The 23,211-nt window shown below is 38.4% G+C and overlaps 1 protein-coding gene and 1 long non-coding RNA gene across 6 annotated transcripts in view; one reads left to right on the top strand and one right to left on the bottom strand.

Moving 5' to 3' along the window:
- Positions 1-14,009: 14,009 nt before the first annotated feature.
- Positions 14,010-14,787, bottom strand: LOC141943396 (uncharacterized). Its single transcript, XR_012628941.1, has 2 exons — positions 14,670-14,787; positions 14,010-14,156 (listed from the first exon to the last, which is right to left on the bottom strand). It is a non-coding gene; the product is annotated as an uncharacterized LOC141943396 (long non-coding RNA).
- NRDE2 (NRDE-2, necessary for RNA interference, domain containing) overlaps positions 14,722-23,211 on the top strand; it is a 36,595-nt gene continuing 28,105 nt past the window's right edge. For 4 of the 5 annotated variants that reach the window (XM_074868582.1, XM_074868581.1, XM_074868585.1 and 1 more), the window contains exons 1-2: positions 14,722-14,942; positions 22,326-22,434. In XM_074868582.1, coding sequence (XP_074724683.1) covers positions 14,864-14,942; positions 22,326-22,434 — 188 coding nt within the window. In that variant the 5' untranslated portion in view covers positions 14,722-14,863. Of the gene's footprint in view, positions 14,943-21,030; positions 21,175-22,325; positions 22,435-23,211 lie in introns of those variants that run through there. The other variant, XM_074868584.1, reaches the window with a different exon arrangement.

Here is a 23,211-nt window from a genome sequence, read left to right as displayed (position 1 = left end):
CCTTGACAAGCAAAGGAACTGATGGCTGTTGAGCTGTTTTGACAGGGAAGAAAGATGTCAGAATCTGCCACTGCAGAAATCTCCTACCCAATCTGGCTATCAAAACACAGCTGGCAACCCCAGGGAAGGAGATCTCTGAACAACAGAGATCACCTGAAAATACTGTATTTCTCTTGACTTGAGAAGAATAAATTCTGTTACCAGGAAACTCTCTGTTTGGCTACAGCTATTAATTTACATTATTGGCATTCAGCAGCTCTCATTTTCTAACTCTAGGCTTTCTTACTGCTTTCCTCCCTTTCCTCTTTAGCCTCTCCTTGCACCCCTCCCCAACTTATCTATGTTCCTGACAACTCACTGAACATATTGTGCTAATTATCTGAATGTGCTTATCTCCTGGCTTGTCTGCAACTGCTAGTCCTATTAATTTACCTTTCTCAAATAGTTATTTACTGAGTAGCAATAAAAAGTAATTACTTCTAGCAGCCAAAGAAAAACCCTGATCTTAGCATTTTAAAATAGGATGCTTTCTAGACTAGGTCTTAAAGTCTTCAGGGTTCATATTTCAGTAGTGATACTCTAGTACAGGGCCTCCATTAATGATTATGGCTGTTCAAGCACTTCTATAATGTCAACATCTGAGTTTTTTTCCTTTCCAGTATATTGTTACTGATATGTTTGCTAACAAATTTGGGATACCAACTCACAAACCCAAGATACAGTGTTCTATAAATGAACTTCGATGAATCTAGGAGAGCCTGCTTTATGCAGCTCTTCCTAAATGAAGGCTGCTTTGACAGTGTTTAGAGATTCCACAGTTCATACGAGGCTACTGTGTGCTTCTGCCAAAGGCCGTAACATAGTTTGGGGTGGAGTGCAGCTTCCTCTTTCAGTGTGTGGGTGCCAGAAGTTTTTGATTTAAGCATATGGCGTGCTTTCTTCATTAAAACAGCAATATGCTTAGCTCATTCTAACTTCATTCTAAAACTCACTGGCACCCTTTTGATAACAAAAGTGGTAGAATACAATTTCAGTGTTATTTGGATTTTAGGACTTTGAACAATCCTAAATATCAGGAATCAATGGTTATGATTACTGGGAAATACAGCTGCAGTGTTTTATCATTTCCGGTACAAGATTGTCTACCATGGTTGGCTATACTTTAAAGATTAATGAAGTTGTTCTTGATATACTGATGAACTCTAATAATAATGCCTTAGTCATTAATAAATTGCATAAATATGGTCAGGTACATATTTCTATGTCAACTGTATTTCTATTTACTTCTATATGGATTTTGTGTATTTTTTAAATATATGATTTCTAGTTTGGAATAATAACCTAATGTAATTGTTAGGCTAAATTATACAGAGAACAGCTCATATCTAATGTGGATAATAATGAAAAGAGTAGACAAATTAATGGACTAAGGCTGTTTATCAAAGTGTATGGAATAATAAACTGTCACTGAAGTATTTTAGAGGTTTTCCATATTTAAATTATACTTTTCCACTTGTTCAATAAGTTTTGGACAAATAATATTATACAAATTCAGTAGAGTTTCACATTTTTCTGACTCTTTTACCCTTTTCTATCTTGTAGTTATTTTTCACATAATCTCTCATTGATCTATTCCTGTTTCTACATGCTCCTCACAATTCTTTCTCTGGTGGCTTTTAATTAAGAGGAATAACACACTTGGGGTACTGAGATTATTGGGTAATGTTCCCAATGCTTTTTCCTCAATAAAGCAAGCTTTTCACTTGTTTGAAGAGGAAAGAAGACAATACTAAATGGAACTTCTAATTATTTTTCCTGGCTAGTATTTTAAATCATGAGCAACCTTGGTTCTGTGAAGTTCTGGAATCAAGCCTCATAGGTTTCCAGAGATGTTTCAGCTTTAGTAGGACAAAGATTAACGTTTCCTTCCTTTTGTTTTTTAACCTGCTCCCTCACAAGATCTCAAGTAGCAAAATGGACTATTCAAATCTATAGTCAGAAGCAAGATAACCTATGAAAACAGCATCCATGAGGTGCTTGTGAGGAATTAATCTGTCTGAACAGAGGTGCAGAAGCTCACATTCATTTCAATGGAAAGGGAACTGTGGCATCATGTGTTAGAAGTACAATCAGAACCTTTACCTCACAAATAATCTATCGGATGTCTAAGCAGATCTTAAAATAGGTTTAGATGAGTAGTAAATGCCATTGTTCTCCTTTCAGTCTAATGGAAGGACTCTCTGTTCAGAAGTTCAGCAACAAAACATGTTGAGAGAGATCCTATACAGATCTGTCTCTGGACTTGTGCTGTGGATCAGACATGCCTAATTTTTGCTTTGGGCTAGACATATTGGTTTACTTAATACCTTAATGATACTTAATCGCTCAGAAACTCTCCAGCTTCTGGCTAATTGATCATGTGGTTTGGACCGGTAGATAAGGTTATTTTTTTTCCTCTGCAAATTTCTAATTCCTCTAAGAATGGACAGTGGAAAATAATCCAGTCCCCAATCTGGCAGTGGTTGAAAGTTGGAAATGCTTCTTTGGGAAATGGGAAAATCAACAATGCAAGATGGATGGATGTAATTCGGACTGTATACCTAAGCTTTGTTATCTAAGTATTGTTTTCCATGAGCAATTAATATTCTAGGGGAAACAATTGTTATGTTCTGTATCAACCTGGACCATAGTTACAGCAGTAGTTGTCTAAGGCCTTCAGCAATATCAGAGAGTCTTGCAGGGAATGTGCTGCCTGTGAGCAATGTTCTGAGGAAAAACTGAAGCAGATCACACTATATGTGGGATTACATCTTACAGAAGAAAGATTGCTTCTATATTTTGTTTATTAATATGATCTGTAAATGAGAAATGGGGCTTTTTGTGTGCACTCCTTTTCTACCCAAGTGAGTAAGAAATGCTTTAGGTTGGCTATACCACTTTGTGTCCTAAATTTGTTAACAAATGAGTGCAGCACAATAAATTGAAGTGGAAAGATCTATAGTGTTTTAATCTACTGTGGGAAAATAAATGCTAGAACCACTCCAGTTACCTCAAAAAGGTAACTGAGGCTGTGCTATTAGAGAGGGGTCATCAGAATGCTTGATGTGTTGATTTATGTATTGACAATGTATTGACACATTGATTTAGAAGAATTTGGGGAAGAGTATTCCAGATTATTTCAATAATAACGTAAAACACTTTTTAAGCAAAAAACACTGGTTATAGAAATCAATCTTCTGGCTTCTTCATTCATGGAATCACTCATTACAAGTTCTGGAACACTTTATTTTTGTTGGCTATGGGCTTTGGTTTCCACTGCTTGACCTCTCAAGAATGATTAGATAATTAGAGAGATTTTTATCCATCAAGGCCACTATGGCTACCGCCCACCTTGCTGTTTTGCAGAGATGGGCGCAGTATTTGGGAAACAGAGTATAATCACAGAGAGACTGATAGATATGAGTGAAAAAGGAGAAGATAATCTTTCACACTTCGTATATTTATCACATTCCCTCACCCATCTGAACCACACATAACACTTCTTTTGCAAGCTATTGAGGTCTAGCCTGGACTGATGTGGTGGTTGTTGTTCCTTAGTCTTAGTTCCTTGGTTACATCCCAGTGATATGTTCTGAGGGTGAATTTCATGTGCTGCCAAAAGTGATGTTCATGAAAATAGGTAAGTTCTCTGACCAAAAAGGACTTACTTATAGCCAGATGGGTAGAAAGTATTTCAGATAATGGCTGCAGTTGTGAAAATGAGCTCAGGGTTCATGAAAGCCTAACGACTTTGAACAAATTTGGTGGTCTGAGAGAAAGTGATAAAGAATCTGAGGGGAATTAAAAAAAGCAAATAACATTTATTAAGGGAGGAAGGAGTATTTGGGATGGGCAGTGAGATAAATGATTATTGTACAATGCTGAGTGATTGAAAAAAGAAAAGGAACAATATATGACTGGCCATTTGTGAGCAAATGGTCACGTGTGCTGATGATCATCCTGAGTTTGGGTGCCAAATAGGAAATATGTATATATGGGAGACAGATTTATGCTGCGAGCTATTTGAGAAAGGGTTATAATCTGGTTTTGTGCATGTCTGGATGTGGAATAGTGGTTGTGAGAGAGAGAATTCTAGAGAGAGGGAGAATTCATACAGGATCATAGCATGGGTCAGCTTGAAAGAGCCTTCAGAAGGTCTTCTAGTCCAGCCTCCTGCTCACATGGGAAAGAAGATTGTTGCAAAAATTTTGATGAAGTTGTGCATATTTGTGTTTGTGGTACAGAGTAGCAGAGTTTTGAAATAATTTTCTTTGAAATTTTTAAATTTCAAACTGCTCCACTCCTGTATGTGTGTTTAAAATAAGGTATGAAATATAAAATTGTATAGACATATATATATTTATTCACTCATACCCTGATGAACATACATGGACATTCAAATTATTCTGGCTTAGGCTATTTTATTGCACTAAGAACTAGGTTTGAATTACCATCACCGTTACTTTTCCTCCTAATACATTTAATGCATCTACAGCTGTTTTTTTCCAGCCTTCTGAGTGAGAAGAACTGCTTTTATGAAATTTAATGGGTGTAGGAAAACACTGAGGGACAGGTAAGGTGAAAAAGAAGTGCATGGAAGAAGCACGGTCATACCTTTGAGGAAGGACCATAAAAATAAAATTAATGTCCTTTCTTCTCTACATGAAAATTAAATTTCCTAATGCTATTATATGGTTACCAAGTGTACTTGCCTATGCATTCTCCTCTTCTCAAGGTTGTGCAGCATATTGCTGCTCTTCAGGTCGAAAGTAAGAGCACTTCAGTAGAATAATTGCAGTTTGTATAAAAGGACTTTCACTGTTAATATGATAGAGGATTTCATTTTAATAAATATATAGTTGATTAGTCCCAATAAGTCACAATACATTATTGTGACTTAGTGATGCCATCCATAATTTAGGTATGTTAGGTTGGTGTTTTTATATGTGTAATAATCCTCAGTATGCTGAAAGGATAACAGGATTCCAGTCCATTATATTGTAGATTTTTTTTTTTTACTTTACACTATCAACTAGTTTCAATGCCTGTCATATCAGTTCTCTATTGACAGCAATCAGCATTCTGTCAGAGAGGTGACACTGCATACAACTCAAGCATTATACAAATTGTCTGGTAATAAAACTTTTCAATACCAATAATGGAGACCTATGTGATATTATTTACAAATTTAAATTTTCTAGAAAACTGGAGGAAAGTTTGTGATCTTGATGGCAGCTGAATTAATAGAAGTTTGCAGCCCAAGTGGAGATTGGAGAAAGTAAAATCTCTTGCGAGCATCACAGCTCAGTTATTGGTGAAACATGAGGATGAGGAAGATTTCTGACAAGGTTGAAGAGAGATTAAAAAATGCAGATGTGCAGTGGGAAACATGAGCTACTAATACCAGTACAGCCCAGATATTTGTGCAACTGACAACCAAATCTTTTTTTTTTTTTTTACTGGGCACACACTGATACTATTTTAGACTAATTTTAGGTAGGTAGTAAATTGTGTTGTGTTTAAAGTTGTGGGGAGCAGTCCCCTCTCCATCCCCACTTGGTTGAAAAATCCAAATTAAATGGAAGAATAAACAAAGCTGTCTCAACAATTAAAGTTTCAAAGGGCTTTTTTAATACTGTAAGAATAAATGTCGGTAGATTAGACATAGTAATTGAAGTATTTGAATGGACTGAATAAATCAGAGGCTTAAACATGACAGAGATCTGGAATTCATCTAACTCAGAGATGCAAAAACCATCTGGAATTTACATTCCAAGTATGGAAGTGGGATGAGTAGAAACAAGGAAAAGGTCTGTATGGAATGGAGAAGGGAAATGAATGAATGAAGAAAGCTATGACATGGAGACCTGGAGGTACAGGACTCAAGGAAGATTTGCCAAAACTAACCCAGAGCTAGATCTTGCAAAAGAGTAAAACAAAAAGCAAAAGACTTTTTAACTAGCACAAAAAGGGGGAGCCCCAAAGCACTGAGGTTATATATAATCTAGCTACATTCCCCAGCCTAATAAGTAACTTCTGCAGCTTTCAGAACAAAGATGTAGAAAGTCAAAGCTAAGTTTGCTGTTAGAAGAGAATATACACAAAGTGAAAAGAACCATGACATGGAAGCTGAACTAGGAGAGCTCAACTTGCCCAAATGGGGAAGCATTACTGACTAATGAAAGAACTAGAGCATGAAGTTTTATGGCTTGTGGTAGAGATTTTAATCCATCTGTTGTATTGTGGTGGTGCTATATAACAAGATTCACTTTTCTTTTTATAAACATTTAATATATTTGCAAATATTCTTTTGTACACACAAAGCTTCAAAACAAATTTTGAAAATAATTAACACTATGGATATAGATGGAAGATGGGATAAAATGCAGTCCAGGTTTACTAAAGGTAGATCATGAGTGTACTTTAATGGCAGCAGAATTTTTATGGATGGAAACCTAGTAGATCCAATTGATTTTTGTCTCTTGATAAGCACTTGACAGTGTAGTACTTGTGAGATTATTAGTTGAAATGGGGAATTAGCACAAGAAATGTAAGCTAGATGAAGAAGTGGCTAAAAGAGGGATGACAATAGGTCAGTGCTGGAAGGGGCACCATGAGACCAGAGAGGAATTTCAAGTGGGGGTCCTTATACCAGAATTTGGCCCAATCTTAATTAATAAAGGCAATGCCACAAAAATAAGAGCATGCTAATTAAACTTGCTGATGGCAAAAACTGAGAGGCCTTGCTCACAACGAGCCATATCAAGAATTTCATTCCTAGAAAACAGGTGACCTAGCAGCCTGGGGTAATAGAAGAAAAGTTAAATTTAATACAAAATACAAGGCCATGTCCTTAGGGATTAATAACAAGATTTTCTGGTATAATAGGGGGATTCATCCAGGGGAAGCGATAGATTGGAAATGCCCAAGTGTAATTACTGATCATGGTCATTATGAGCCACTAGTACTATTCAGTCAACTAAACGATAAATACAGGCCTGCAGAATATTTTCAGTAGAGAATGAGAAGTAGGCCATTCTGTAGAGTATGACTGCATCTGGAATACCGTGTGCAATTCTAGTTCAGAATATGAACTGAGAAAAGGGCAAAAATTCCGTGGACTGAGCAACAGATCTTAAAAAATTTTACATTTGCTTAATGGAAGAAGGGCTGAATGGCATATGATTACTGTCTGTGCATAGATTACATCCAGGTTAGCACCCTGGTGAAGCAAAGAGCTATTTTAAACCATAGGAAAATGTGGTTCCAGAAACGGATATAAACAGATCATGAATGAAATTGAGGAAATCAGGATGTTTCTAAGCATCAGAAAATTGAGGTTCTGGACCTGTCTTGCAAGAGGAGTTGTGGGTAGAAAAGCCCAACAAATTTCAAAACAGAATATATGACAGATTTATGTGGTAAGGTTTTCTGCAGAGAAGGCTGAACTCAGTGACTCAGACCATCCCTTCCAGACTTATGTTCACAAAAGGTTAGAGACTAGGGATAAATGGCTAGATATGCTTTATTTGGGGGAAAAGTCTAATGAGAAATTAGCATGTATTTTACATAAGAAATCATGACACCCAGGGAAAATGCAGAATTGCTAAAATGGAAAATCCTCTCTGTTAGATGGTGTAGCCTATTTTTTTTTGTAAATAGTAACTGTTTAAGCATGCTAACTGTGTTTCATAGGCTGCATTTTGAAAAGTTCATCAGGGATATTACCCCTTTCCTAAATTAAAATGTCTGAACCTATGATCCCAAGACACCAAAAAATCACCCCATTACAGTAACTGGAAGCTTCATCTCTGGCTTCATGATGAAGCCACAAAGCCACCTCCAAACGCTGCAGTAGGTTGAATGTTTTTTGTTGGAATGGCATGTAACACTTACTTGTTTTGATTTGAAAATAAAAGAAGTATGTCAAATGCATCTCTCTTAAAGGAAGATCTATTCCTGTGTTGTTTTAAAAAGAAGGATGGTGGCACTCCAGGGCACAAGATATAAAAATAGGCCAAAAATAAGGGTGGGGTGGGTTTTTTTTTGGTTGGGTTGGTTCGGTGGTTTTTTTGGGAATCAAACTCCTTGCCTCTGTTTCTCTACAAAAAGAAACTGGACAAAACTGCATGGTTTTGGATATATAGGAAGTTCTGATCATTCAGAGTTTCTTTAAATTCTCTAGTCTTCATCCTGAGAAAGCTTGTAAAAAATGCTCGTGGGCACTGCTAGCAAACAGAATGCTCTGCTTACATCTGCAAAATACCTCCTTCCTCTTCTGGGTGTAGTCTTGTTCACAGCAGAATTCTCAGTAAATGTACTGGGAACAATATTGAGACCTGCATTTTTTGTAATCTATATAGAAATACAGATTTATATTCACATATGCATACATGCATGTACAGCATAAGTTAAAATACTTTACAAGCCTGAGGTTTATGTCTAAAAACCTAATAGGCCTATCTAGAGTATGGCTTCGAAACAACGGTTTTTCGTATTAATTTGGTTGCTCTTTCTGTTTTGTGTTATGGAACAGTGTATACGTATTTCTTATATGCATACAGGGTCAGTCTGACCATGGCTTTAGTTCAAAGTTCAAGGCCAGAACTGCCTTGCAGCTTGAACAATCAAGTGCAAAAATCTCCTTTAGGTTTTTGAAGTGTAGAATCAGAATGTATATCTGAACTGAACCAGTTAGTTATCTTTATTATGTATGTCCATCACAAACATACCTGGAATAGCTGATCTACCCAGGAAGCATTTGATAACCCAGGAAGCTTATCATAACTGAAGATTTTACAGATAGAACTTGGATCAGTAAATAAATCACCAGATTTATTAAAGGATTAGAAGGATGGCCTGACAGCCTTTGTAGAAATATTAGCAATAATGCATCTCTGAATAATATCAACTTATATATGTTTATTTTCTATTTAATTTTACCTGTTGAAGGAAAAATGTTTGCACCACTTCCATGTAATTTTATATCCCTGTTTTGTTAATAATTTAAACTGCTAAGATTTTATTTGGGTATTATTTAGTACATTGTAAGAGGAAGAAGGCAGTAGAATCGCATATTTTCAATGAGCAATAACGTAATTTTCAAAATCTATGTATAAAAGACTCTAGGAAGTATATATATACTGACCTGTGAAACAGGTACTTTGAGGGTAAAATATGCTACATCAAATTTAATAGCAGTATTATACAATATCCTCACCTAGAATACTTACTGTATGTGTAATACAATATATAGTTAAAAACTGAAGAGAAAGTAATTGGAATTTGTTGTTAAATATGAGTCTAGCTGATTTCCCTTTAAAAATACAATAGAAGTGCTTTTGAAAGACAGATGGAAAATTATTATACCTTTGTATCAAACTATGTTCAGTTTTGATCTGTCAGTTTTGAGGATTGGAGGAATAATATCTTGACATTTAAGAATAATTTTTTCTTAGAAGGTGTCTTCTTGAACTGCCTCTCTCAAACAACAGCAAAGCGTGAGATGATGGAAAGCTCTACATCATTTCCTCTGTGAAATGTCCCAGCCATGTCATGCCTGATGCTCATGGTGTGAGTCTGGGTACCTGGGAAAGAAAGCAGGCAGGGAGGAGAGCCAGCAGCATGGCAGCGGTGGCTGCCAGGCCACATCCAGATTCAGGAGACGCTAGTCCTTTCCCTCTTCAAGTGAACAGCAGGGGTCGGAAGGGTGACGGGGTGAGAAGTGTAACAGCAGCTTCGAAGGGGAATGGAGCGGGGTGAAGGTGTCATGGCCCTAAGGACACTGACAGGCCTGACTGCCCCTGCCCGGCTTTCCCCAGGGCCTCCCCCACCCTGCCCACAGCCCGGGACCCCATGTCAGCTCCCTGGGGACGTCAGCCCCTGCAGCAGGGTGGGTCTCCATCTCCCCACAGCCCTGCCCTGCCTATGGGCCCTGCCAAGCTGGGCCTACCTGTGGGCCCATGTCCCAGCCCAGCCTCAGCCCATCCTTGTCCCCAGGGTGGTGCGTCATTCCAGGGCTTGGGGTGCCCTCAGTGCCCTGCTCCTGGCTGGGGAGCTGCTGCCCTGGCCCCTGCAGCTCCTGGCCCCCCCAGGAGCTGCCAGCCCACGCAGCACCCTGACAGCAGGGTAGAAAGAGGAAATACAGTAGTTACCGGGACCTTATCAAGCATCATTAAAGTCCCAAACATGCAATGGTCCTGCAGGAGATCATCTCTTCTGCATTGTTCTTCTGGTGAGCCCGGCCGTGGGACGATGCTGAGGTTACAGCCTGGCGGCAGTGCATCGCACCTGGCAGAGCTGAAACTGGAGCTCTTGCGTTTCCACCTGCCGAGCAGGTCTCTAAAAAATTAGCCCTTGGTAAAATTACTCAGTAGATCTCAGTACATCTGGGCAGCACTGGCATAGACAAAAGGATTTCTTAGTGAAAGAAACCTGAGACAGGGCTGGGAAAATGTAGAGGAAGGTTAAAAACCTGGCACACCATCAGAACAGGAACCTGTGTTATTGGAAACCCCGCTGTGCTCCGTAGGTCTTGCTGCAGGGAGATACAGCTGTAGCACTCTCCTTTTAACATTTGCCCCATTCCTCTCACTGTTGGAACATGCTAAATATGTCACATTAAAACCACATATTTGCTTATTAGAATAAGGCGCATAAGTGTTCTTATCATGATACAAGGGCATCATCACATGATGGTGGCGGCACTCGGTACATCAATGAGGTTTGAAAAGGCTGGTGGAGCACAGAGGTGGAAGCCTGCGGGAGCCGAAGAAGGCGCACGTAAATACATCCAATTGTCCCTCTAGCTCTGTGGTCAGAATTCGTTTCGTGTCCTCCCTAATGCAACCTCTGCTCTTACAGTCTTACAAAATTTTACAGTATTTTAGGGATGCTTATTTCTTTAAATGAGTACAATGTAGCCCTTACTCAAAATGGTAGCCTTTATTTCTGATGCTTTTATTCAAAGTACCCACTGTGTATGCTTTAAATTACACCGTTTATAGTGCTGTACTATAAGGCTTGTTCTGCAAGTTTTTGCATATGAGAACAAACTCTCCTTTGTAAAGAGGATGGCTTCTTGATATCTTGAGAGAAATGAACCTACTCCTAGCAGGAGCTCCTCAATCATCAGAGTGGAAGGAACAACTAACTATAGGATTTACTATAGAGGAAGTAGAAAGTGTGGAGAAGCAGCAGAAAATACGAAAGATGAGAGGCATGATATTGCAGCCTGTGAAGTTAGGGTGTGGAGGGCATGACAAAGCAAAATGCGAATTGAGTGAGGCCAAGAACCAAACTGGCCTGCTGTGGCCTTTCAGGCCCTGGAGAGGGGCCCCGAATTACTGCTTCATATGGCACCCAAAAGTCAGATTCACAAATACCTACTACAATTTTATTGTAATAAGGAAAATGTTATGGACCTGATGAGAGGGGTTTTTTTGTCCATAAATATAATGCTATAATTTTTGTCAAAATATCAAAAGAACTCAAGTCTCAAATTACTGAAAACTATCACTCTCACATCTGCTTAGGCAGTTCAGTACATTACTCACCGTAAGGTTTCCAAAGAAGAAAAATCCTTATCAAAGAATAAAAATCCTTAAAATGGATTACAAATAAAAAATATTAACTGTACCAGACTTTAGTATGTTAAATAGGTACATACTATGTAAAAAGCAGACCAGAGTGTTCTTAAGTAAGGAACTTGTTAGTTCCTCTAGTTAGTTAGTTCCTTCTTATTAACAAGGAACTCTTGTTGTATATAGCTGCTGTGTTTTTGCTCGTATTGTAAAAGGCTTGATGGTTTGCTGTTATTAGATAGAACTGAAGAAACAATGCTGAGTGTTTCAGGTAACTTCAGACATCAAGGTGTTTTGGTCAGGTTCTTCACTAAATCCTAAGAAAAGGCTTGGCTCAACTGAGTTGAGGCAAACAATTATGGAAGTATTTTTTGCCTGTAAAGGCTTAGTAGGGTATTCATATAACATTATTAAAATACATTTTGCAGAATTTTAAGACAAAAGCTGCAAAATAAAACTTGTTAGACATGGGGCTAAATACGTTGCAGAAACTACGTTTCATCAGAGTGGGCACTGCTCACTCAGTCAAGGAAATGTCAACGTAGAACTTTACTACATAACCAATTTCTACTAATGATAAATAGAAACTACTTGTACAAATAAATGCAATAATCTAAAAGCAACGTTCACACAAGTCTAACTTCCACTTGTGGTAACAGGAAATATTGCCTGCATTTATGCGGTAGTGTTAAATATGGTACGGGGTTTTTTTACGTCACAGTAATATCTGTATGGCAACAATACTAATACCCTTTGTTAATTTATCCCTCTCTTTGTAATTGGGGCTAATCCAGGGACACAGGGCATAAATCTGTATTTAAGATTCTTATAAACTCTCTCTTTTGTCATTTGCTTTACTCGCAAAAAGCACATTTTCTGTATTCTCTTTGCTGAGAAGTTGTTAGCTACCATCACTATGAGCAGCTGAGAGACAATGTGAATAATGACATTCAGCAAATAAACTGAATGCCTTTGTTATGAAATCTGTTTAGTTTATTCTGCATCTAGAGCGTCCTGAAAGGGCTTTGAGTCTGGTTTGTAAAAGAATAGGGAAATAATTAATTTTCTGCAGATATGTGGTAGTTTTCCCAGTGCTGAGGTACGCAGAATAAACACATTTACAGATTTCAGTAACTATCCAAATAAGATTACAACAAATATTTCCATGAGCAGGAGAGTTCTGACTCAACTTTCCCAGTAGGTTAGACTCCCAATATGAACTGCATGCACACTGGAGTTTTCCTCCCACTGAAAATCCTGCTCTGCATTGCCACCTGTTTCCATGTAATTTGCAGTGATGTAATAACCTGTAACCTCCTGTTAAATTTGGTTGAAATTGGTCACGAGTTCTGAAACTACCTGGAGAAATTATGCCAGGCAGATAGAAAGACAAATGCTTGTTCAGGTAGCATAATTACATAGGTTTTCTCTTCTCAGGAAAAAGGCTAAAAAGTGTGTGACAAGGTAATTATTTTTAAACTGTGTCTTCAGAATTTGGTCACAAATTGGTAATGTGTTTCTTTTAGATTTTTTTTCCCTGTCTTCTGTATCAGTTCTGGGCAGATATATATTTCTATATATCACGTACTGCATTTTCCACATTCTAATGTTTTACTACAAAACTTGATAGATGTTAACAGACTTGGACATTGCTCCACATCAGTATGTGAGCATACATTTTAAAGCCCATTCTTTCCAAGCTGGCAATCAGGCCCCACTCATTTGATGACTTCCAGACTATCGGTGTCCACGACCACTATTTTGTTCTGAATCCTCTTCTCTCTGTACTTATATTCTTTTTCCCTGTTGATAAAAATGATTAGCATTTTATAGATTAATAATAAATTAAAGGTGGGAAACAAGGATTAAGAAATAGTTTTATAGTCTTCTAAAGGAAGAAGTCACCAGCGGGATTCCTTGCGATCTGACTGTTCAACATCTACAAAAAGGCTGCAAATGTCAGTGAACTAGAACTGACAAAGACTGCAGATGGTGCAAAAGCATTCAAGATAATCAACTGGAAAGCTGACTGCGAAAGGTCGTTGAAGTATTTCAGAAATAAATTATAAAATGACCTAAAAAATCAGCTCGGTAAGCACAAAGTGGTGTGTATAGGGAAGCTAATCCTAACATTTATACACAATAGTTACCTATTGTTATTGCCACTCAGGAACGGGCTCTTAAGAGACATTGTAGCTCAGGAGAGGCCAAAAGCCAAACAGAATGATCAGAAGGTATTGGCAAAGGAGCAGAAAAAAACCCAGTCATTTTAATTCCATACAGTCCCTAAACCCAATGTACACCTATAGCTTAATGCCTACATGAAATTCTGGTTGTACAGTAGTATTAGTGTGGGAGTTAGAAAAACTAAAGACATTCAACAAGGAGAACATTATGGAGTGGCTTTAATATATGAAGAAAAAAGGCAGACTTTTCAGTCCAGAAAGGAGAATACTTAAGTATTTTAACAGCATATAAAATTTTGCAGAGAAAGTGAACAAGGATGCTTCTTCCTCACAATGCAAGAATCAGGCACTGGGGTTGAGACAAAAAGGAAATACTGTTTCAGACAATACATAATTAAAAAGTAGAACATCCTGCCCAAGAAGGTGCAAAGTGCAAAAGCATAAAAAATTATTTTTCCAGTTCCTTTATGGAGGGCAGACTCATGGATGCTATTAACCATAATGGGTGACGCCCTGGTCAGGAGGCTTATAAGGGACTAACTGATTGTAGGTTATTTCTTCCCTAAGCCCTCACTACCCATATTTGAGACAGGCTGTCTGGCTAGATGGGCCTTCAAACATACAGTGGGTACTAACAGAAAGGAAGCATAGCTTCTTACAACATTCTCGTTTACAGAGCTAAGCATTCCAGTCTCGAGGAGACGCTGCCTGAGTGTTTACTCCCAGTGAACCCCATGAGGGAAGACAGGGTGGTGGGGAAGGAAAGGCTGGCGCTGGAAACGCCATCCTCTCTTCTTTCCCAGCAACTCCCTCCTCCAGTCCCCTCTGTAACGGCGGAAGACGATGCAAGATATGCGGATACCTGGAGAAAGCAGGACGCCCGCGGCAGCCCCAGCACAGAGCCTTTCTTCCCTCAATAGCTACCGGGCGTCGCCGCCATTTTGGGGGGTCGGGCGGACGAACTACATATCCCAGTATGCTCGGCGCAGCGGCGCCATCTTGCCCCGCCGCTCCGCGGGGCAGTTCGGGCTGATAGTAGTGGCGGTAAGCTGAGACATGGCCCTGTTCCCGGCCTTTGCCGGTGCCGCCCAGCCCGGGGAGCCCCCAGCCGGCAGCAGCGAGGGCTCCAGAAAAGGTAAAGTCCCGGGAGAACTCTCTTTCCCCCAACAGCTCTCTGCGCCCCGGCCCTTGGGGAGCCCTTCCGCTTCCACACGCCTCCACACGGAGCCTTGTGCACCGTGCCGGCCCTTGCGCGTACCCCCTCGGGCCTGCTCCGGCCGCCGGGCAGCCCGCCCTCCGACGGACTAGCCCGGCCCGCCCGTGCGTGCCCGCGCTGCGGACGGGGCTCGCTCCGCCCCCGCCATGGAGCTGCAGCGGGGGCGGTGCTGCCGCAGGGGCCCGGGACCCCGGCGGCGGCCGGTGTCCAGCGCCTCTGGAGGCCTGGGAGCGCGGCAGAGGGGCCCATCGGCCCGGGCCGGCCCGCCGCTGAGCGCGGAGGGGTGCGCCCCTCAGCCCGCGCTCCTCCCTCCCGGGCAGGGTACGAGCGTCCGTGTAGGGCGGCCCGGCGCCCTCTGCGCAGCGCTGTGCTGCCGGTTGGAATGAAGTTACCGTACTACGAATAAAGTTATTTTCCGTGAGGTAACTTTGGAGATAACCCGAAATAGGGACATTCCCATAAAAATGGTGCTGGCTTCTCATTGGTGGGTTGTCAGGTGTGTTCAGTTTGCTTCCAGCTATCTGCTAGTAGGTGCTGGAGGCATGGCTGCAGAAATACTCATCTTTGAAAAATATGTGTATGGTAACTGTGTGTGTGGTGGAGGTTAGTTTTATGCAGAAAATGAGGTGGTTTTTTACCACTAGCCTTGGATAACTTAAAAAGTGTTTTCTCATTTCCTTGCTTATTAAGCCAAATTTTAGTTGTAAAGGATATTTTTTGCAAGGTTATGATTCAGTTTTATCATTTTGACTGCCACAGTTGCTGTCCAGTAAGTTATACTTTTAATAAACAAGTGAAGAACCCTGTCTGGTGTATTGCCAAACTCTGAAGTATGCACAACATTTATTAATTCTGCTGAGAAATGTTTTGAACTATGCTTTTTGCTTGCCAGCTTCCACCACCCTTGAGTCTGCCCATCCTCTAGACACCACAGCAAGGGGAAACTGGGCTAAATTTCTTGTCTGTTTGGTCCAGTCAGTATGGTGAGATTTTGAAGCTTTTAGCAATATAGGCTGGGGTTAGCTTCTTCTAACCAGTTCTGCTTTACTTGGCATTGCAGCTGTTGATACTCAGTCTGCCAGTATAGAGATGTTCTAGCTACGTTTAGGAGCCTTTCTGGTAATGACGCTTGGTGCAGGGAGTAGTGGACATAATAAGACCCAAAATTACAGCTTCTAGGAAGAGAGGAGCTGCTCTGACAGGTAGAGGTACAGTAAAATTCTCTAGTAGTAAGACCTTGCTTATATTTTAAAACTGGGAATTTAGCTTTTAGGTTTGCCCAGTCTGTGTCACTGCATACCACCTGTCTAGAAGATCAAACTACACAGGAAGAGATTTTAAGACTGACTTCTGGATCTAGATTTCAGTTATTAGCACTGTTTATGAGTTCCATTTTGGTCTACTGGAAGTTTTTTGTATGAGAATTATTGACTACATTTTAAGGAACATAATTTGATTTATGTTTTAGCCAATATTGTACTTTTGTTTTTAATGACCACATTTCAGTGTAAGTTATAAAAATTAAGTATTAACTCACAACCATGTTTATGGTGGCCTATATCAAATTTCACACGTTCAGCTTGTGAGAACTTGAGAACTTGACAGGCAACTTCGGTATCTCTCTGATAGATGACTCTCCTCAGGACTGATAGGAAGCCAAAGTCTGTCATAATACAGAGATCACAGTGTATGTTGTATTTAACATGATGCCCAAAACTGAGGTGTCTTTTGCAGTCATTTAGGACTGCTTCATAGTGTTATTGTAAAATTTGAGGTAATAATGTAAATATGCCAGACATGTTTCATTCATCTGACCACCTCTTGTTTCATACTCTTACAAACCATCATTTATAAATGTAAGTACTGCCTGAAACGGAAGTATTGCTGTACACTCTTCCTATCCTGCTAGATTGCTGAGTTGCAGCAACCTCTAGAGTGCGAAGTAATTTTGTGTATGGTTTCTTACGATTATGTTGTCAAGCTTAATTAGTTTTGGTAGAAGATAAATTACAAATTTATCAGTAGCCATGAACAGAGCAGTGGTAATAATGAACCCTACTGACAGGTAGTAAGCATTATGCACAGCATTATTTGCAGTCTGAACTATTCTATAGGTAAGCCGATGCAGTGATTTTTGCTGAAAGCGGATTTTCAGGATTCTGAGAGGCAACAAAAGGCTTTGCATAACTCTTAAAGTCTCTGTAGACATGCACTGTATATTTTTAATTTTTTTTTTTTGCTTGGGAAGGTATAAAAAGAATGCCATTGGATTGTTTCTACTGTTGTGCTCATAAATGTGGATGGTAGAGTAGAACATTAACAAGTACGTGCATATTATCACAAAAGAAGTCTTTTATATCTTCTTTATGTTCTTTAAGAAGGTAAATCTGGTCTGTGAAAATGATAAACTTTTCAGACATCTGACAAGAAAAAATAGCAAACAATTGTAAAGGTAGAATTTTAAATTTTGGAATGCATTTTGATGTTTGAAATACTTGTATCCAGCTAACTGATTCTCTGGATATTATTTACAAGGAGGTTTGGACTTGCCTGTTGTGTAATGGAAAAAATTGTTCAGTTCTTTACAGAGTATTAGGTCGGTTTGATTAAATTGTTGAGAATATACTGTAGTTGGAGAATTCTAAACATTTCCCTGGTGTATCCACAGAGGCACACTGACTGTGCTACAGGGGTTGGTTCTTGCAGTGAGATTCTTCAATGTTTTAAAAATGCAATTTGATCTCATCTGCTCAGGTAGAACCAAACTCAAGGTACAGTCAGGGGATTAATGTTTATGACTCCATTTCTCAAGGTGCATTTTCCTTAGAGGCCCTAAACCAGTAATTTAAAATATGAAAAATAAACCTTATTCTGGTCGTGCTCACTGTTGTAATCATATTGTACCAAGTTAGCGAGTGACTTCACATCTGTAAGGGAATAAAAAATACTTTCAGGTAAAGTTAAGTCAAAATGACATCTTGGAAGTTAATTTGTAATAGTTAATGGTGATAATAGACATTATTTTGCTATACTTAAGGCAAATTTTCTATGGAAATGGATTTCATGCATGCTTGCTGTACATCTGTGTGCTGGCTAGTTCCCCAATATCTCTCTCTTCTTCCTCAGGAGTTTTAACCCTTTCAGTCAAATTTGTTGTGGTGGGAGAGAGAAATGGTAAAAGTAAAGGAGGTCTGTGAAAATCTACATTTGTTTAGGAAAGGTGAATCTAGATAAAGTGCCACTGCTTCAAGAGAGGCTGTAACACGAATTGAACTGTTACCAGGATGGATGGGCTTGGCAATGAACGTCTGTACATTAGCCAACTAATAAACATCTTCAGAGATCACAATCTGACACAGCACAGGCTACCTCTTGCCCAGCCAATAATTAAGGGATGTGGCAAAGTTCCGTGGAAGGGTCTAGAGAACCCAGATAATTCCTGAAGCTGTGGCAGCAGTGGGGGGAGTGTAAAGGGTAGAGGACAGAACTCAGAAATCCAGGCTTCATTCACCCTTTTGTGAGCTGCAGGATTAATTTGCTGGGAAGAGGAGGGGAATGAAAATTTTTCCAACTCTTTATTTAAGAATGTGGTACTGGTCTTGGAACAGCCTTTTAAACAGAGAAATATAAAGATAACTGCTTTCCACTCTTCTGCCAGTTCAGGTGTAGCCTCTTTAAAGTGTGTTTTGTGCCTCGGGGAAATTTATATGGTTGGTCAGCCCCATGCTTTATTTTGTCTTCTAAAACAGCTGGAGCTTTACTACTTTCTTTGTTTATTTTCTTCTGTGTTCCTTTTTTTTTTTTTTTTGTCAATGTGATCAATAATGCCATTTTTAAAAGATTTTTTTTTTTTTTTTTCCCAGTTTTTAAGGCTGAAGCTCTTAGTGCTGCTAAGGATCTGTATCTCCATTTAGAAGTTACTTGGCACTGTAGTGCCGTAATGCTTGAGGTTATAAAATTTATCATACTTGTATGCAAACGTTTTTTTTCCTAGCTTGGGCTGGTCTGTATCTAAAGTGTTTACACTGATGAAGAGTATTAAAAAATGCACTGTCTGCATTAATCTGTGGAGGACCTGATAGTACGCTCTTGAAATCAATGAAAAGCCTGTTTTGATGCGTACAGCATTTTAAAAGACCTTAGATCAAGATCTGAAAAGTTAAGTATCTTAGACTTTTTTCCTAATGTAAGGCTTGAATTTTGAATTTTGTCATCAACAACTCTGTGTGACTGAAGGCAAATTATTTAACTTCATTCTGACTTTGAGCTTATTTAAAAAAAACCCCCATAACCCAGTGTTTTATTAAGTGTCATGAGTTTTAGTATTAATATATTTCAGGTGATTTTTGAACCATAATTCTTAATTCAAATCAATACAGAACTACCTTACTATAAATTTATTTTTACCAAAAAATAATACTTGTAAATGATTTATTGCACATTACAAAGGGAAACAAGATTTTATTAAAAAGAAGAGAAGCTCAAAGGCTACAGAGAATATCTTAGTGCTGAAATATGTTATTGGAGATCTGGCCAAAGACAAATTAGATAAGTTTTATATATCTTCCAAACAGATATAATAATTTTAAGGAGATCTGTCTGGCTAATAGTTTTGTCCTGTTATGTGATACATCTTTACACCAGAGACTCTCCCAACCAGTAAATTTTTCTGTTTTGTTAGGTGGATCTGGGCAATACAACGCAAATCAAAACAAAGATGGATTTTTTTTTTAAAGGGAATTAAATATCTTCTTTATTTCTGTAAATAAATAAAAGGCTTTTTGCACAGTTTAGTTGCATTTACTGAATTCTGGAGCGCTCTGGACCATTGTACTTTCTCTGAATTTGTCTCTGTTTAAGCAATACCAGAGTGTGACCAGTGGAAACTCATTGTAGGGTTGGAGTTTGGTCCTGCGTTCCTTTACACCCTGTCTTCATTACCAAAATGAACTGAAATAATTGAATATAAGGAAGATACTTTTTTAAATCAATATCACATTTAATAAAACCTCAAATCTCAGGTAAAAAGCAGCCCTTGGTATAGTGCATGACATATATTGAATTATTAACTCCAATTTGATTATGTAGTAGTTAGGTGTATGAATTTATTTAACTCCTGTGTGTTTTAAGTATGTAATGGTTACAGAATTATGTGTGAGGAACATTTTGGTATTTAATGGAAAATACTAAATACAATTCTTCTAAGAAGTAATTATGATTTAAGGTTGGTTCTTAACACATCTCTTACAGGATCGAAATAAGAAATTAATTTATTGTTGCATAACACTTTATTTCCCAGCAGGCTGAATAATTATTTTGATAGGCAAGTGAAATGTTGCTTGGATATTATCCAGCATAAATCTTTCTCCTCTAAGCTCACCAAAGGTTTTGGAAGAATGCTTTGTGGTAGATTTACAGTTTTAGAATCATAGACACATACTTAAAACGAAGGCGTTGGTGCCAGGGTGGATTAATTTAAATTAAACAGTAGATTTTTATCATATTTTAAATAGGAAAGTAAAGATCATGGTCTTAAGGTTTCAATTTTTATTGTAATTTTACATTAATATATCTTAAGTATTTTCCTGGAAGGGAGAAAGAAAAATTTCCTTTTGATTTGTAACAAAATAGGGTAGTGTATTTGCCTTAGGTTTGGTGATTCTGATTGTCAGGCGGTAATATGCATGTATGTTACAGAGCTGAATTTTTATGTTTCAGTCTCCATCCTACATTTTAGTGAGCTGGGAAGTGGTGTGTGCAGTGTTTTGCAGAGTGTTGGTTGGGGCGCTGGTGGGAAGTGTGTTTTGGTCCTGACAGTGCCATGAATTGTGGATTCTTCTCTGCCCAGAGGTGGAGGCTCAAGACAAGCGGGCAGGGAGGGTGGCCCTCCTCATGGGGCCTTTGGTAGCAGGGGCAGTCTCTTGGGAAACGCAAACTGGAGCTTTGCTTGATTGTATGTACTCCTTGATGAATTTAACTTAACAAACTGTTTTGCAGCCTGCTCCGTTTTAAATCCTTTTGTGGACAACAGTTCGGGGACATGAGACAGAAGAAAGTATTTCGGTGTGAAGAGCTATGAAAGAAATACTTTAGAAGGAGGAGAGATGTATGGCTTGTCAGACAATGAGTTCATGCTATTTAAGGATTAGAGGTCAGTGTAGTCAAAAGCACAAAGACAAAAGTGTGACAGGAAGAACATCGAGGCAGAAATGGTTGTAAAGAGCATGGAGAACAGGCAGGGAGACCAAATTTGTTCCTTTTTGTTGTTGTTTCCTGTGGTCTGGCACCAGAGAGGCTGCTGTTAAGTTCTGTGCTTATGTGAAATAATATTTGTTGTTTAATATGTTAGAAACTTTCACATACTTAAAAGAATTCTAGAAATGACTCCCTATGAAAATTGTGACAGAAGTTTTAATATCAGTAAAACTATTGCAGAAAATTCCTCCTCGCATCCTGTCAGTATCTGATATTATCTGATGACTGGCTGAGGTCTAGATACAGAATGCTTAATGCTGACTAATACATCAAAATTAGCATCAATTAGCCTTTTTTCACACTATTTAAAAGTCTAATGGGATTTTGGTGGTTAGAGAACTGAGAATCCAGTGACATGTTTTGACCTTGTATAAAACACTTGCGTATTCTTGTCAGTAATGGGTGTCCCTATCAATAAAACAGTGTTAAAAATATTTTCTATACAGTGAGTATAGTACATTTTTGTGAGTTTGCATAAGTTGTATTGCATTCATTAACTATACCTTTCATTTAATTATGGCCTTCTGTAATTTTTTAAATTTTACTCTTTAAATATGTAAATACCTATATTCTAGATTGTATATAATAATTATAATTAATATATAATATAAACCACATGATGATACATTAGAAGATCTTACACAATTATGCATATATAGCATTTATACAATGTATAAATATATAAAGTTAGAATTTTTACATGGTGAAAATTAATATTGGACAGATTTGGTTTTTTTAAAGTATATAGCAATATATGAAACATTATCTGCTTTCAGTATAAACTTTTAAGTATTATTATACAGTGGGTTTTTTAAAGCTTAGATTGATGTCAGTGGCAAATTACAGCTCCCAAATATTTTACCTCATTAGAACCTAGTGTTCTGCTAAATGGAAATTTCATGAACTGCTTTCTGATATGCTCAATTATTACACATGATTTAGTGACATTTGCTGCGAATTTAGCTGTCTGCTGACTAGATTAACCCCCAACTTTAAAAAGCCCAGCAAGCTAATTTGTATTGATCTCACACTTTTCTTTACCTGCAGAATTGGACTGGCTTAGTAACCCGAGCTTCTCTACAGAAGATGCACTGTTGCTGCATCAGCACACTACAGAAGTTGCAAATCTTGTCCCTGAAAAATCACCGCTAATAAGGTAGGATATACTTCAATATCTTTTAAAATAGCCTCTTTCTTTTGTCCTGCTTATATTTTGTTATGTGAGACCAGAATCAGGAGCTTTTAGGGCTGCTTTTCATTCCACTGTTCAGTATTTAAAAAGGCCTGAACTGAGTCATATATAAAAGTGGGAATAATGCTTCTGTGTCCTTTAACTTAAAATAATGAGAAATTATACTTACGCAATTACATTCCCATTTTCTTTTTCTCACAGCTGCATTTAAATCATTGTTATTTTGGAATGAAAAGGAAACTTGAGTGATCATGATTCTTCATTAGCTTTTGAATGTCCTAAGTGACCCTTGAAATAGTGTAAAGATTAAGCATCATCTTTGTGATTTCTCTGTGAAAACCGGTTCAATCAGCCATTTCACAGTTGAGTTTTTTACTTTTCAAAATCTAGTTGAAGGTGTGATTTAATGAAATATTGCATGTATCAGGTTGCATGGCTGTGTAGAACATGCTGATCACTGAAGCGGGTGATGATATTCTTTTACAGAAATGAGCTTTAAGCAGCTACATTTGCTGAAGAACTAGTTTTAATACCTTCACCAGAATAGCTGCTATACTTGGCATATCTGCACTATATAACTAGCACTTAATTATTAATGGAATTGAGTTGCAGTTGCCAAGTTCAAAAATCATTTTATACAAGTGCCTGTGTTTACAATGACTGTTGGTGGTCATGGTAGAGAATGACTTTGTAGTAACAATCACAGCTGAATACTTCTTTTTGTATACTTATTCTTGCATT

Source organism: Strix uralensis, chromosome 4 (assembly GCF_047716275.1).
Source record: "Strix uralensis isolate ZFMK-TIS-50842 chromosome 4, bStrUra1, whole genome shotgun sequence".
Classification (NCBI taxonomy): Eukaryota; Metazoa; Chordata; class Aves; order Strigiformes; family Strigidae; genus Strix; species Strix uralensis.
The sequence above is the reverse complement of the archived record's forward strand: the minus strand, read 5'-3'. Positions and strand labels throughout refer to the sequence as shown.